General features: G+C 49.5%; 1 protein-coding gene across 1 annotated transcript in view; it reads left to right on the forward strand.

The window, feature by feature from the left end:
• Positions 1–3,052: 3,052 nt before the first annotated feature.
• The window catches only part of LOC130889068 (solute carrier family 23 member 1-like), a 37,767-nt gene continuing 27,426 nt past the window's right edge, over positions 3,053–13,393 (forward strand). The window contains exons 1-3 of the mRNA XM_057792572.1: positions 3,053–3,162; positions 9,750–9,893; positions 11,598–11,755. Of these exons, the coding sequence (XP_057648555.1) occupies positions 3,121–3,162; positions 9,750–9,893; positions 11,598–11,755 (344 nt within the window). The 5' untranslated portion in view covers positions 3,053–3,120. The remainder of the gene's footprint in view (positions 3,163–9,749; positions 9,894–11,597; positions 11,756–13,393) is intronic.

Genomic DNA, 13,393 nt, shown 5'->3' on the forward strand with positions numbered 1-13,393 from the left:
TCTCTTTGTGCCCATTTTCTCCTTCAATGCTCAGCACCTTCTGTCCATGCTGTCTCAATTTATACCCACCTCTTTCTGGGCAAAGATTTGGCTGATCAGGAGATCAAAGAGACAGTTGAATGAATAAGAATGGCTGAGCAACCCTGGATAATTAGACTGAATCCATTTACTATGGGGGGAGGGAGAGAGAGAGAGAGAGAGAGAGAGAGAGAGAGAGAGAGAGAGAGACCCAGGTGCAGTTACAGGAAGTGATGAGCAAGAGGCTTAGAGGAGAGAAATCAGGAAACACAGTCATAGACTGTATGACTGGTAGTTTCATTTCATCCTTGTGGTCCAGGGCAGTACAGAAGGCTTTTGTTGTTAGTTTGTCTAAGGGAAAACATGACTAACCTTTGTTTTAAGACCATACCCAGATGGTGTCTAAGAAGGAAAGAAGGCTATGATATGATATCCAAGGAAACTGATGTAGAGTAGGAAGAGGGACCCAGAAGGAGGCTTGGATGAGGTTAGTGTAGTTCCTATCATTGAAGATTATTGGACTCACATGAGAAATATTTAGGAGGTGAATTTGCCAGGATTTGGGAGACCAGTGATGCTGCCCTGGATGGACTTAGGTTGAGGGCTGGGGTCATTCACCAAAAAGGCGAGAATGGAGGAAGCAGGCGTCTTTCTTTTCTGGGCCTCACTTCCTTTATAGCCCTCTGGTTTTCATAGTTAGATTTCTACCTCCCAGGACGGTACTGTGGAGCTGGGGATGAGCTGAAGGGTTGGCAGAAGCAGTTAGTTACGCAAGATGAATGGCAAGTCGCCTATTGTGACCATTCCATACCTGTTCTGGACAAATGTCAGTGTTCTGCAAGAATGGGGTAAAAAAAAAAATAAAGTATGTGTGTGTGCCTCTCTCTCTCTCTTTCTGTGTGTGTGTGTGGTTCCAGAAGAGAGCAAACAAGGCTGATATCTGCAGAAAAGGAGAAGCAGTTTCAGCTCTTAGTTATACTAGCTGCTTCTATTTACGATGTAACGGTTATAACTAAGAGGGCTGGGGGTGCCTCAGTGGGAAAAGCACTTGGTGTGCAAATGTGAGATTAAAGTTCAGATCACCAGCATCCACATAAATGCTGGGTGTGTGCAGCGAGCGGCTCATCTGTATTCTCAGTGCTCGGGAGTGGTAGACAAGGCATTCCCCAGAGCAAGCTGGCTAGCCAGACTAACAAAACGGACCACCCCTGGCCTCAAGTGAGAGACCCTGCCTCATGAAATAACATGGAGAGCAATGGAGAACGGTACCTGATGCCCATCTCTGGCTTTCACACACACACACACACACACACACACACACACACACGCACCTCACACATGCGAACACGCACACGCATATGTGTGATGTCAGAAGATTCCATTTTGGTGCTGGGACCTTGTGGAACTTCGAGCTTCATGCCCACTCCTGAGAAAAGCTGGGGGTCGCTAGACCCCTTCTAGGGGAAGTATTGGCTAATAGGAAAAACCCAAGCTACACAAAACTGCTGACAAGATGCTGGCCACCTAACTTCCCCTATCGATTGAGTAACAAGGAACCAATCAAATTAGCTTTCAAGCAGCCCTTGTGGTTAGCAAAGGGGCAGCAGATGTCCTAAGGACATGACCAGGAGACAGTTGCTATGGGTGAACAAATCCCCCCCCCCCCAGGCAATAACAGCCTATCAGAGAATAACAGCCAAGCTTCACCTAACCTTTAGCCAATTATGATATAGGATAAATAATTTTGTATTTTGAGACTGTAATCTTGTGACTGCTTTGTGGTTTTTGTCTTTATAAACCCCTTATGATAATAGGCGGGGTCCTTCTCCCTTCATCTGCTGTGTCAGACTTTGAGGCAGAGGACACGTGCTAGCCCGTACTTAATAAACGGAACCTTGCTTTTTCATTTGGGAGTGTGTGGCTCCATGGTGGTCTTCTTGGGGGGGCCTCAGGACATAGGCACAATGTATGCATATACATACAAGGCAAAGGAACAACTTTTTGATCTTGGGTTTTCTGTCACAGCTCAAGTCCGATTGATCCTCTCTCCTCGTCCACACCTTGCTCTTGGACCAGCTCCCATGGACATTTCTGTGGCTCCTGCCGTGTGTTCTGAACATTGGGAGTCAGTGCCCTCTGTCTCAGAATATCCAACCACCATGAGTAACTTCTGCTTGCTAGACTTGGCTTTCATGGGGATGGGAGGGAGCAAGTTTTTGGAGATGTCCTTCAAGTCCCCTGTGCAGGCGGAGAGCAGCTCTGCAGTTCTGGCCTCCTCTGAAAACTGTTCGTCGCTACCTAAGCTAAGGGCTTAAGCGCTGTTTCTTAGATTCTCACTGGCCCTCTAGATCAGTGGTTCTCAACCTTCCTAATGCCGCGCGACCTTTTAACCCCCAACCATAAAATTATTTTTGTTGCTACTTCACAATTGTAATTTTGCTACTTTCATGAATCATAATATGAATATCTGTGTTTTCGGGTGGTCTTAGGTGACCCCCGAGAAAGGATCATTTGACCCTCAGAGGGGGTTGCGACCCAGAGGTTGAGAACCACCACTCTAGGCCGTGGTTTCCACTCATGAGCCTTAATGGCAGAGTGCCCAGAACGAGCAATGTCCCTCTCTCGTTAATCATTTCCCTCACGCGTCAGCCCTGCTGGATGTGTCGTCTTTTCAGGGAGTTCTATCCTATCTCGGTCAGTTTTCAGGTTGGAAGACCAAAAGCTTACCTGTAACCTTGCTCCCGTCCCTGCACCTGCCCTGGGAACTCGGCCTTCGGAAAGAGTTCTCAAGTCACACCCTGTTTCCTTGGTGCTCTGGGAATTATTCTTGAGTCCACGAAAACCCATCAAACCACAAAGCGGTTTCCACAGCTGGAGGCTGGAGGGACACCAGCCATACACACACACACACACACACACACACACACACACACACACACACACGTCAGACTAAGGGTAGATCCTGCAGGTACCTCCCTCAGTGCCCGCCCTCTGAGTCAGGCACTACTTTAACCCTCCTCTCTTGGAACTCTGTTTCCCTTCCTGGTGTTCCCTGTTTTGTTTCTCGAGGGGAAGACAGAAGGAGAGCTCCCTCGGGTTGCCATGAATTCTGCCACCATCAGCTGTGAGTCCCCCAGCTCCCTGGTGAGTGCTGGTCAGGGCAGTCGTGGAGGGAAACAGGGAGGGGAGCTGGAGGAGCAGCTCTGCCTCCTGACCCCTTTCCATCAGACAGGAGTGGCTCCCCCTCCTTGGCTCCCCCAGGGCCTGTTACCTTCAGTCCCCCTCTGAGCCATGAACCGTAAAGAAAGTGATGGAATGAGGAAGAGGTGGAGGGTGGGACCGGGTTTCCTGACAATGCTCTCCGCGCTGCTGTTTGCTTTCTGGTTTACCAGGTGGTCTCTGGAGAGGAGTCCTTTGAGTTTCTGGCAGTTTTCTCCCTAGAAACCCCAGCTTCACACCTATCTTGCTCCATCAGCTTCTTGAGAAACCCAGCCAGTCCCCTTTTCTTGCTGTTTCTTTTTCTCACCTCTTATTGATTGCTTTAGCATTTCACAAGCCCAGTTTGCATCCTAGCCTAGCCACCTGGCTCCGCGGATCCCCTCCTGTCTTTTGAAAAACCACGTGAAGCTCAGTGAACTCACACAAGCCTGGGACCAGTCCGAGGACCTGGCTGAATTCTCTTCCTTCTTAATTCTCGAACTAACGCTTGCACACCCTGGTAAACTGGGCGCCACTCACTACTTCTCTCCTGCTCGGTCCCTTCGCTATCATTTCTCCCTTCATCTCTTCTTTCTCCTTGTTAGATTTGTTCCCTGGGCTTGAAGTTTTTGGATTCCAGGAAGAGCTGCTCACCACCAAACTACTTGTATTCTGCTTTCCTGTGATGGTCCAGCCAATACCATCATCTTACCCTACATTTTCAACTCCGCCATCAATTTATAAGCTAGCAAGGGCAGTAGTGTGTGGAATTTTTGTTGATTTTTTTCCTTCTCTAGTCTGTCAGCCATCCTCTGGAATGTCCTGTACTTTCTTGGCGGGCCACGTTTATCAGGGAGACATGAAATAACGAGGAAGCCAGTCCTGCTAGGATTTCTCCCACTGACATTCCACCCCGACTTCCCACTGTGCAGAAAGCTCAGCCTTGGTCCATGTCTTAAGAGCTATAGCAACTGTGACTCCAGCAAAGAGACACAGAACATGGAACGGCACTAAGGCGGAGTCATGGGGGCCACCGTGAGGAATGTGAAAATCCCAGGAACCAGCTCCAGGGAACTGGAAAGTAGGAAATCAGCTAGGTCAGGCAGGCTGGACCTGAAGAGAGGAAGGAATGGGCACCTTGTGGTGCAGATGATGCCGGAGGAGGCAGAGGACCCACAACAGTTCTTGCTGCTCTGGAGTCCCTCCCCCTCTGCTCACGCGCTCCTGAGAGCGGGAGCCCCATCCCTACCCACCGGATCACAGTTACTTCCCTGCACTATGGAAGAGGAGGTGGCTTACTCTGGACAAACCCAGCAGCCTCGCTCGTTCTCAGACTCATCATCTGTCAGTGGAGGGGGGAATGGGAGTAGTGGGACAAGATGGAGGTGAGACCCCAATGAAAGGGTCCATTGGAACCGCTTTGTAACTGTAAAGGGCCACAGAATGCCAAGTTCATCAGAATGTCTTTTTGATGGAGTCGTTCAGTGCGATAAAAGTCTAGACACTGAGCTGAGAGACGTACCTCCAGCTGGAAGGGGTGATCTGTCTGCTCATACCATTGCGTGACGTCAGGGAAGGCTTCATGAAGGACCCATCGCTCCTCCAGGCAGGGCTCACAGGCTGCTCCGCATCTCATGTGTGCAGCTCCTGGTCTCCTCTGGTTTTCTTAGTATTCCACCATGTCTTGAGCTGGGACACCTGCCACATTCCTTTGAGACCATCTCTCTAGTATCTCTGGTGTGTCACCCGGTTCTGCGTCACCCGGTTCCATAAATACCTTTTGGGCACCAGCACTTCGTGGCTGTTACACAGGACTGTGAGGTACCGTGTCCCCCGCTGCTTCCATTTCCATGCCCCGCCTCTTTGCATAGATAACTTGGGGTAGTTCACAGCAAAAGGCACACTTTCAAACAAGTGTGAACAAGATAGAAAAAGCAAAGCAAACACGGGAGGCAGAAAACAAATGTATTCGGAGAAAGGCTTATTGCTGAGCTCAAAGTATTGTCTTGGGCTCCTCTTCGTACCAACCTTGCAAGTCTCAGATATTCATGCAAGTCACAGACTTTATCACAAGAGACTAACAAGCTATATTCAGTGAGGATGTTTTCCTGGGCTCTAAGCTCCTTTTAGGTAATTTTTAAAAATGTGTGTTGGTGTTTGACCTGCATGCATGTCTGTGTGAGGGAGTTGGATTCACTGGAACTGGAGTTACAGATGTTTGTGAGCCACCGTGTGGTTACTGGGAATTGATCCCGGGTCCTCTAGAAGAGCAGTCAGTGCTCTCAACCACTGAGCCATCTCTCCAGCCCCTAGGCTCTCCCTTTAAAGCATGATTTCTGATGTAGGATCAGTTTCTCCCATGACTGACTTGAAGCAAATACGGAAGTAGTTTCTGTAACTACAAGATGGCCTGTATGGGTATGAAGAATGTAGGTGAGTCCAAGGACCTCAGATTGGCAAATGTCTTTGACTGATTCCCAGCCTGTCACTGTGTTCGATGTCCCTTCGCCTTCCAGGGAGTCCCAGAGGTCCTGGGAAGAGTGTGTGCTGAAGCCACGGAACTAAAGGATTGTAGCCTGAGAGTTCATTCCCTCATAGGCTGCGCGAGGCACTCCCACGCCACGCAAGCCGGAGGCTGGGAGTACCCCAGGGGTGTCCTGGATGCTAAATGGGACAGTGGCGCCTAGGGTGGCCAGTTGTGCCAGGAGTGACAGGTTACATGTGCCCAACCCTTCTCCCTGTGTTTCTTTCTTTGAGTTTCCTTACTGGAGTAGTCAGCTGGTCTCTCAGAGGCTCTCTCTCTGTCTCCTCTTTCCCACAATTCCTTTCTCAGTGGCATGCCCCTCACAGATGCTTCCATAACTTCACTAAATCCTCACCAGATGTGCCCAGAGGCAGCACTTCCTCCAGCAGCTTCTCCTCTATCTCCAGTCCAGTTTTGACCCTTGAAGAAAGACAGACTTCTTCCAGGTACAACCCAAGGACCAAGCGGTGTCGATACATCCGGACAGATACGAGATCCCGAAAGGTCTCCAAATAGATAAAGGCAGAGAGTTAAAAGCAATATGCAGAACAAAGCCCACTCTTAGATGACTCACAGTCATTCCGTGATAGTATTTGCCCACCTGCTCATCAGCTCAGCGAATGCCCACTCTGCCCAAGAATGAAGCAAGACTCTTACGTTTCTGATTTAGAGCCCAATGGGAGAAGACTTGCGAACAAATGTTTTAGGTGGGAGCAAAGTAGTTCCACAGAGCTGTGCTGAGGCTAGCTCAGGAGACTCCATATCGGGAAGTATGAGGCTAGCTCAGGAGACTCCATATCGGGAAGTATGAGGCTAGCTCAGGAGACTCCATATCGGGAAGTATGAGGCTAGCTCAGGAGACTCCATATCGGGAAGTATGATGCTGGTTTATGGCTCCCTCCCTCAATGTGCTGCACCGGGCTTTCCTCATTATCGCTGGTGAGGGACTCATGGGCACACACTAGGAAGGAGTCAGGTTGAGTATTTTGCATTCTACCCCTGTGGAGGGTCTGACTTCCTGCGCCTTCAATGACACAGTGGTGTGGCTTCCCCCTCCACATCCCCATCCTTGCCAGCCAGCACTTCCCCTAAGTTGGCGCTTTCTTAGGGAAGGTGGCTCCAGCAGAAGCCTTGTTGACACTTCAGGCAGTGCTGAACGGTATCGTTTCTCTCTATAAACACACATCTAAACGTGTATTCGTGGTGTGTGTGCGCATGCGTGTACTTTCTCCTCTCCACCCTGCAATGCCATCACGTGGTATCCGTGTGTCCTCCCATGCCCCATCACATACCACTCTTACACGCTGGGGTCCCCACAGAGTAAATAAGGGCTGCCTAACTGTACAAGTCCTGTGATTCAAAGGCAGTTGGTCTGATATCAGGGACAGCTACTCCGTGAGTAATCAGAAGGCAACACGTATAGCGTGCGTATGCAGAATAAAGGATAATTCTCTTTCCAGGCAGGGTGGGAAGGTCTGTGTAGGATCCTATCCCACTGCTCAAAACGGCGCAGTTTGAAATATAAAGCTTAGGACTGCAGAGGTGGCTCCGGGGCTAAGAGTTACCGCTCTTGCAGAGGGACCCAAGTTCAGTTCTTGGTGCCTCTGTTGGGCAGCTTCCAAGCCTAGTTCCAGGCTGACACTCTCACCTGGCCTCCATGGGCACTTGTGCTCATGTGCACACACGCACACGCATACACACACACATACACACACATACACACACACATACACACACACAAATGATAAAAATTTAAACTGTAAAGCTTATGAACATTTTTCTTTCTGGAATTTTCCATTTAATATTTCCAGGCTATGGCTGGCCTTGGCTGGCTGAAACCTTGGAAAGAGACTTCCAGTTAAGAAAGGGCAGGGTATATGGGAGTCTGCTCCGTAGGGACGGCACTTTCTGGAGCTGCTGAGAACAGCTATATAGTTCTTGGTCTGCTGTTGTTCTCGGCCGTCCACTTCCGGTCAAGCTGCGGACCACCATCTCACACTTCCCGGAGTAGAACCACTGATCCATTAGATAGAGAACACACAGAGCTCCAGCCCTTGACATTTTAGAAGCTCATGAAGATGTTTTCATTTCTTTAAAAAAAGAAATGAAAAAGGCTAGCGGTGTAGGTCAGAGTGGATCTGGCCCAGGGGAGGCTCTGGGTTTGATCTCCAGTGTTGCTAAATAAATACTTGGATGAAAAAAATTCATTTTGAAAGCATTTAGTACATGACTCACTTTTCTACTGAGATAATCCAGAAATATTTTAAATATTTTTCCTGTGAAGGAAGGGGCATACAGGGTCAATGAGCTTAATGCCGGGCCAGAGGTCATGAGCTGCCACTGCTTTGGGGATGTTCTCTGAGTGGGGCTCCAGTGTGGGACACTCAGGTGTGGAGAGAGACTTGGAGGAAGTAACTTCAGTGACCTTGCAGGTCTGTCTCCTGCTGCCCGCACCACCTTTAGGGCAGCTCTGGCTGTGCCATTGCGTAGACCCTGCACTCTGTGGTCTGACCAGGGCCCAGGGACTCCTCTGGGGACACATCAGCTAGAATGACTTGATCCTCATGTTAGTGGCCTTGTTACCTCTGGCCACACCAGAGATAACGTTTCAATGGTCCTCTACCTCCAACCAGATGTCTCAATGTGAGCCACAAGCACAGGTCAGCCCTGCCATTTATGGAAGGTCATATGAGCACAATAGTTAATGTTTATTGAGTGATTGCGCTGTGTCAAGCCCTGAACTGTATGCTTTCTTTGTGCTGCAAAGTGGTTTTCTCAACCACCTAGATTAATTATACAGATGAGAACATTGAGACAGAAATGTTATTTATTTTCCCAAAGTGAATAGGCAATGCAGTCAATAAGTCGGAATAAAAATCTATAATCCCAGGTTAGTTTTTAGTTAAACTGTGGGAAGGCAGATAGACTATTGGCTCTGGATTATTCTCTGTACACAGTACCCATCTGCACTAATCTGTCATTTTCATTCAGTTCACACTGATGATGACAGAGCCTTCAGAACAAGCTGGGATGATAAAGAGAAGCAAGCTTCTGACCGCTCTTCCTTGAAGTTCCCTGAGTCATAGACGAGGAGCTGTGATACAGATGCGTCCATTGGAGCTGGGCTCTCCATAATCTGTTGGCCTCTGTATCGTGTCCAGTTATGGTTTTCTGTGATGGCCCCTATTTGCTGTCAGGAGAGGTTTTTTTGCCGAGGGGTGGTAGCTACGCTTCTCTGTGGGTAGAAGAATAAGATTTAGAATAAGGAACTGTGCTGGTCTAGTGAAATGACGGTAGTAGGTGTTGTTTCTTTGTTCGTTTTCTGATGGCTATGATCTCAGTAGCCCTGGGAAGCTGGCTTGGTTTCTAGAAGCAGGCACAGTCTCCCTCCTGTGTATGGCCCTTGAGTGCAATTAGACAGCGGTTGGTTGCTACTGGCATGTGTCTGTCACTTCTGTGGATATCTGGCCCTGCTGGTCATTGTTGTGGCTCGTTGGTGTTGATGCTGGGCACTGCGTAACCGCTTTCCTCCCGTCTCAGCTTGCATAGCATTTTCTGGAAGCATGGAGCCCAGATCGTAGGAAAGAGGCTTTTAGGGCCAATCCAGCTCAAATCATTTGAGTCCTGTGTCCTGTGTGTGGTGTCCATAGCCATAAGGGCCAGGTCCTCCCTCAATTTTTGAAAGGAAATCTACCTATATTTTGACTTTAAGGCATGCTCCCGTCTTCTTCCTGGCAAAGCTGTCTCTCTGCCAAGGCTTTGGGTCAACATCCTCCCTCCCTTTTCCACAGCTCAAGACTTAAGATTCTTTAACACAAATGCCTAACGTAGGGGACAAGGTGGCAGTGTTCTTTTCTTCTCTGTCTCTGTATTCCTTATCTGGCTAGCACTTCTGATCCCGGTCCTAGGTCTCCTGTGTCTGGAAGGGTGTCCTGCCATGCGGCTGAAATCAGGAAGTATAATAGCTTTCTCCCGGAGTATCACATGTGCTCTTTTCTTGTCTCCGCAGAGGGTCGACCGTGTGCCCAGTTCCCACACTAAAGGCCAAGGCAAGAGGCAGGATGGGCAGCCAAAGGATCCTAGCAGCAGTCACCTGGCCTATGGCATCCTGGACAGCCCACCGTGGTATCTCTGCATCTTCTTGGGGATCCAGGTAAGACAACCCAGCTAGAGCATGGGATCCAAGGCAATTTTCTATCAAACAGCTACAGATCTAATTAGTCAGCTGCCATCGCTTCCACATCCATCCCAGCTCCGTGAGCATGTGAGGATGAGTGTTGACTTTTAAAAGAAGATGCTGGATCATTCTCACTTGAGTGGGGGCAACTGGCTTGGTTAATGGTCCACTTCACTTAGGTGAGGCTCCCGAGAAGGCAGAGAGGGGCACCAGCTGAGTATCTTCCACAGGGCTGGTGCTGTCAGTGGCCTCTCTGTTTCAGCTTTCGCGAATGGCTATTCTAGGATCAAAAGGTTTATTTGATCACAGAAAGGAGCCGGCCCTGGCGGTTGGTGTTCACCATGATTGCTGGACAGGCCAGAGAAAAAGGAAACACTGGTGGATTCGAGGCCTGGAGAGTGTGCTGGTTTCTACTGGTCTAGCTGGTGGCAGGCCAAAGGAGCCTGTGTAAGATGCTATCAAGGATGGGTGGGGCGGGGGAGGGGATAGTTTAAAAGTTTTGTTTGCTTAATGTGTGAGGTCCTGCGTCCAGTCCACAGTCTCACCAAAAAGGGTTGTATAAGATTAAACTTGTGTTATTTTCCAAGGGATCGTGGGAGATCGTGAGAATGTGCCTTGAAATGGTCATGCTTTCTTTTCTGAAAACTCTGTCCCCTTCCTCGGAGCAGCCAAGCCATCTTTAGCCATCAGTGGTTTGTGCAAGCTGTCGGGGAGTTTAAAGTCTTCCCTGCCTCTAGCATACTCCACCCCGCATCTGTCAAAGTGCGGTGCTGGTCATATGGTTTGGATTATTCCAGAACACCCGTTGAGGGGATTAATCCGTATCTAATCCATTGGTTGACCGGTCCCTTTGAGACATACCTCGATGCTGTGACAAGATGCCCCTTAAAGACCTATGGCTGTTTATTTCTTGCCTGCTACCCTCCCACGATACGCACTACATGACCAGGAGATGTGGAGCCCTCTGTCCCTAGGAGGAGGAGAAGGAGAGAGAGAAATAGATGTGTACAAAGGGTCGGGTTTGTGTGGGGCTGGACACTTGGTGTGACTCCAAACAGAACTAGCTGCATGCAGCCTATGAGTGTGCTGTTCCCTCAACCCAATTGGACTGACCGTTCCGAGGCCAGAGTATGTGAAATAGTGGCTCATTCCCATGCCATATTAATTTCTATCTATCTCCTGTTTGTCTACAACATACATCCATCTGTTTATCCCTTGGTAGTGGAGGCTGCATGCAATGACTTCTAACCTGCTCTGAACTCTGGATCTGCTAGGCGGGACTCGATGAGTCTTTGGCCAATAGCTCCAAGCTCACACTGGGGTCCTCCTTGCCATACCCACCGTTGCTGTGATCTTATTCTTGAGGCTGCACCTCAGTCCTATTTTAGCCCCCGTTCCTATCTTAGTTTCTGTCTCAGGGCATCAGTTCCCAACACAGTGGCCTTGTGCTCACAGCCCAGTCTCTCTGGTTGGGTCCCAGCTTCTTAGGACAGAACTTTCTAGTACTCATTGCTCATCAGGATCTCTGCCTGCCCCTCACTGTCAGTCTCTCAGGGACCAGGGGCAGAGTTTTCAGTCCTGGCCATGGGGTGGGCGTCCCTGGGAATGATGCGCTTCTGCCTTGGAGGATGAAGATGCAATGGACAGCGTCCCCATACCCTCCTCCTTCCCTGTCCACAGCACTTCCTCACAGCCCTGGGGGGCCTCGTGGCTGTGCCGCTCATTCTAGCCAAGGACCTGTGCCTGCAGCATGACCCCCTGACCCAAAGTTACCTCATCAGCACCATGTTCTTCGTCGCGGGCATCTGCACCCTCTTACAAGTGTTCCTAGGAGTCAGGTAGGTAAATTGCTCTCCGTGGATTACGAGTTCTACTGGCGATGATACCAGCCAGGGTCTCCTTGGATGCTGCTGGGAGGAGAGGAAGCTGGCTGGAGCGAGGAGCAAGAGATGATCTAGGATGCTTGGTAGAAGGTAACAAAATTCCATTTTATATTGGGGAGATGTGTTCCTTCCTAGCTTACAAAATTAAGCTAAGAGAAATGCAGGGGACATGAGGAGCCATGGGCTCAAATGCTACAGGGCACTCCTCTCTCTCTTTCTCGGTCTGTCTCTCGCATGTGTGTCTATGCGTATGTTCGTTTGAGTCCACATGTATGTCCTGGTGCACATGCCTATGAGTGTGTGGAGGGCCAAGCACAACTTCAGGCACTGTGTCCCAGAAGCCCTTCATTTTATGTTTTTTTTTTTTCTTTTTCCTTTTTTTGGATTTTCGAGACAGGGTTTCTCCGTAGCTTTTGGTTCCTGTCCTGGAACTAGCTCTTGTAGACCAGGCTGGCCTTGAACTCACAGAGATCCGCCTGCCTCTGCCTCCCAAGTGCTGGGATTAAAGGTGTGCACCACCACTACCCGGCTCTCATTTTATGTTTTGAGACAGGATCGCTCGGGGTCTGGAACCCTTCAAGCAGGCTGGCCTGGCTGGCCATCAAGCCCCAGGGATCCACTGGCCTCTACCTCCCAGCGCTGGGATTATAGAGTACCCCACTACACCTGGATTGTTTTGGGGGGGAGGGGGACTGAATTCAGATCTTTATGTTTGTGTAGGAAACACACTTTGGATTGAGCTGTCTCCTCCGCTCTTGCAGCTCTCTGTTGGCTCAGGCCAGTCTCAAATGTTTGTGAGGCCCTTGATAAGGATAAACCAGTGAGGACTCAGACACTCCATGGGTCGATGTTAGAGAGTTGTAAATCAAACTGACACACTGTGCGCTGAACTATGAACCAACCCATCGTCCTATTTTGAAGGCCCAAGTTGAACTGAGGTCTCTCTGACTCTGCAGCTCAGTGTGGACTCTGGCAGTGCAGAGGCCTCCAGCCCGTGACTTTCCTCCTTCTTCTCCTACCCCCGTCTTTGGTCCAGATCACAAATGGTCTCCCACGCATGAAAGGGGACACTCTGGCTTGTACATCCATGTTCCACCTGGAGAGAACAGAGTCCCCTAATAGTTACCCCTAGCCATCTTTAGGCTTGAGGTTCACAGCTTCTCACCGTTAGCTTTTAGGAGGCATGCCTGGGAGAGCGAGGCAAACTCAGGAAGAGGCAGAGGACAACTCGAGCAGAGGATCTTGGGAGATCTGGGGAGAGGTGATGGAACTGGGCTGAGTCCAAATGCAATACTTTTGGGCTATGAGTGGAGGGCGGGAGCAGTGAGTGAAACCTGGAGAACCAGGTACACAGAGACGGTAGAGGCCTAAGAACATGACATCCCAGCCTAAGGGAAGAGAAAGAACCAGTTCACCCTCCTGTTGTCTTTTTGTTCTGTTTGGAAGAAACAATGTCTGTGAGGAGCAGTGTCGTTGCTGCTGAGTGATCGCCAAGCTTTTCTGGAAACACCCTCACAGATGCACTCTGACTGCTAACTATCTGGGCATCCCTAACTCAGTCAAATCAATACATTAAATTAATACATGTCTCTA

The sequence above is a fragment of the Chionomys nivalis genome, chromosome 1 (genome assembly GCF_950005125.1).
Source record: "Chionomys nivalis chromosome 1, mChiNiv1.1, whole genome shotgun sequence".
Lineage (NCBI taxonomy): Eukaryota > Metazoa > Chordata > Mammalia > Rodentia > Cricetidae > Chionomys > Chionomys nivalis.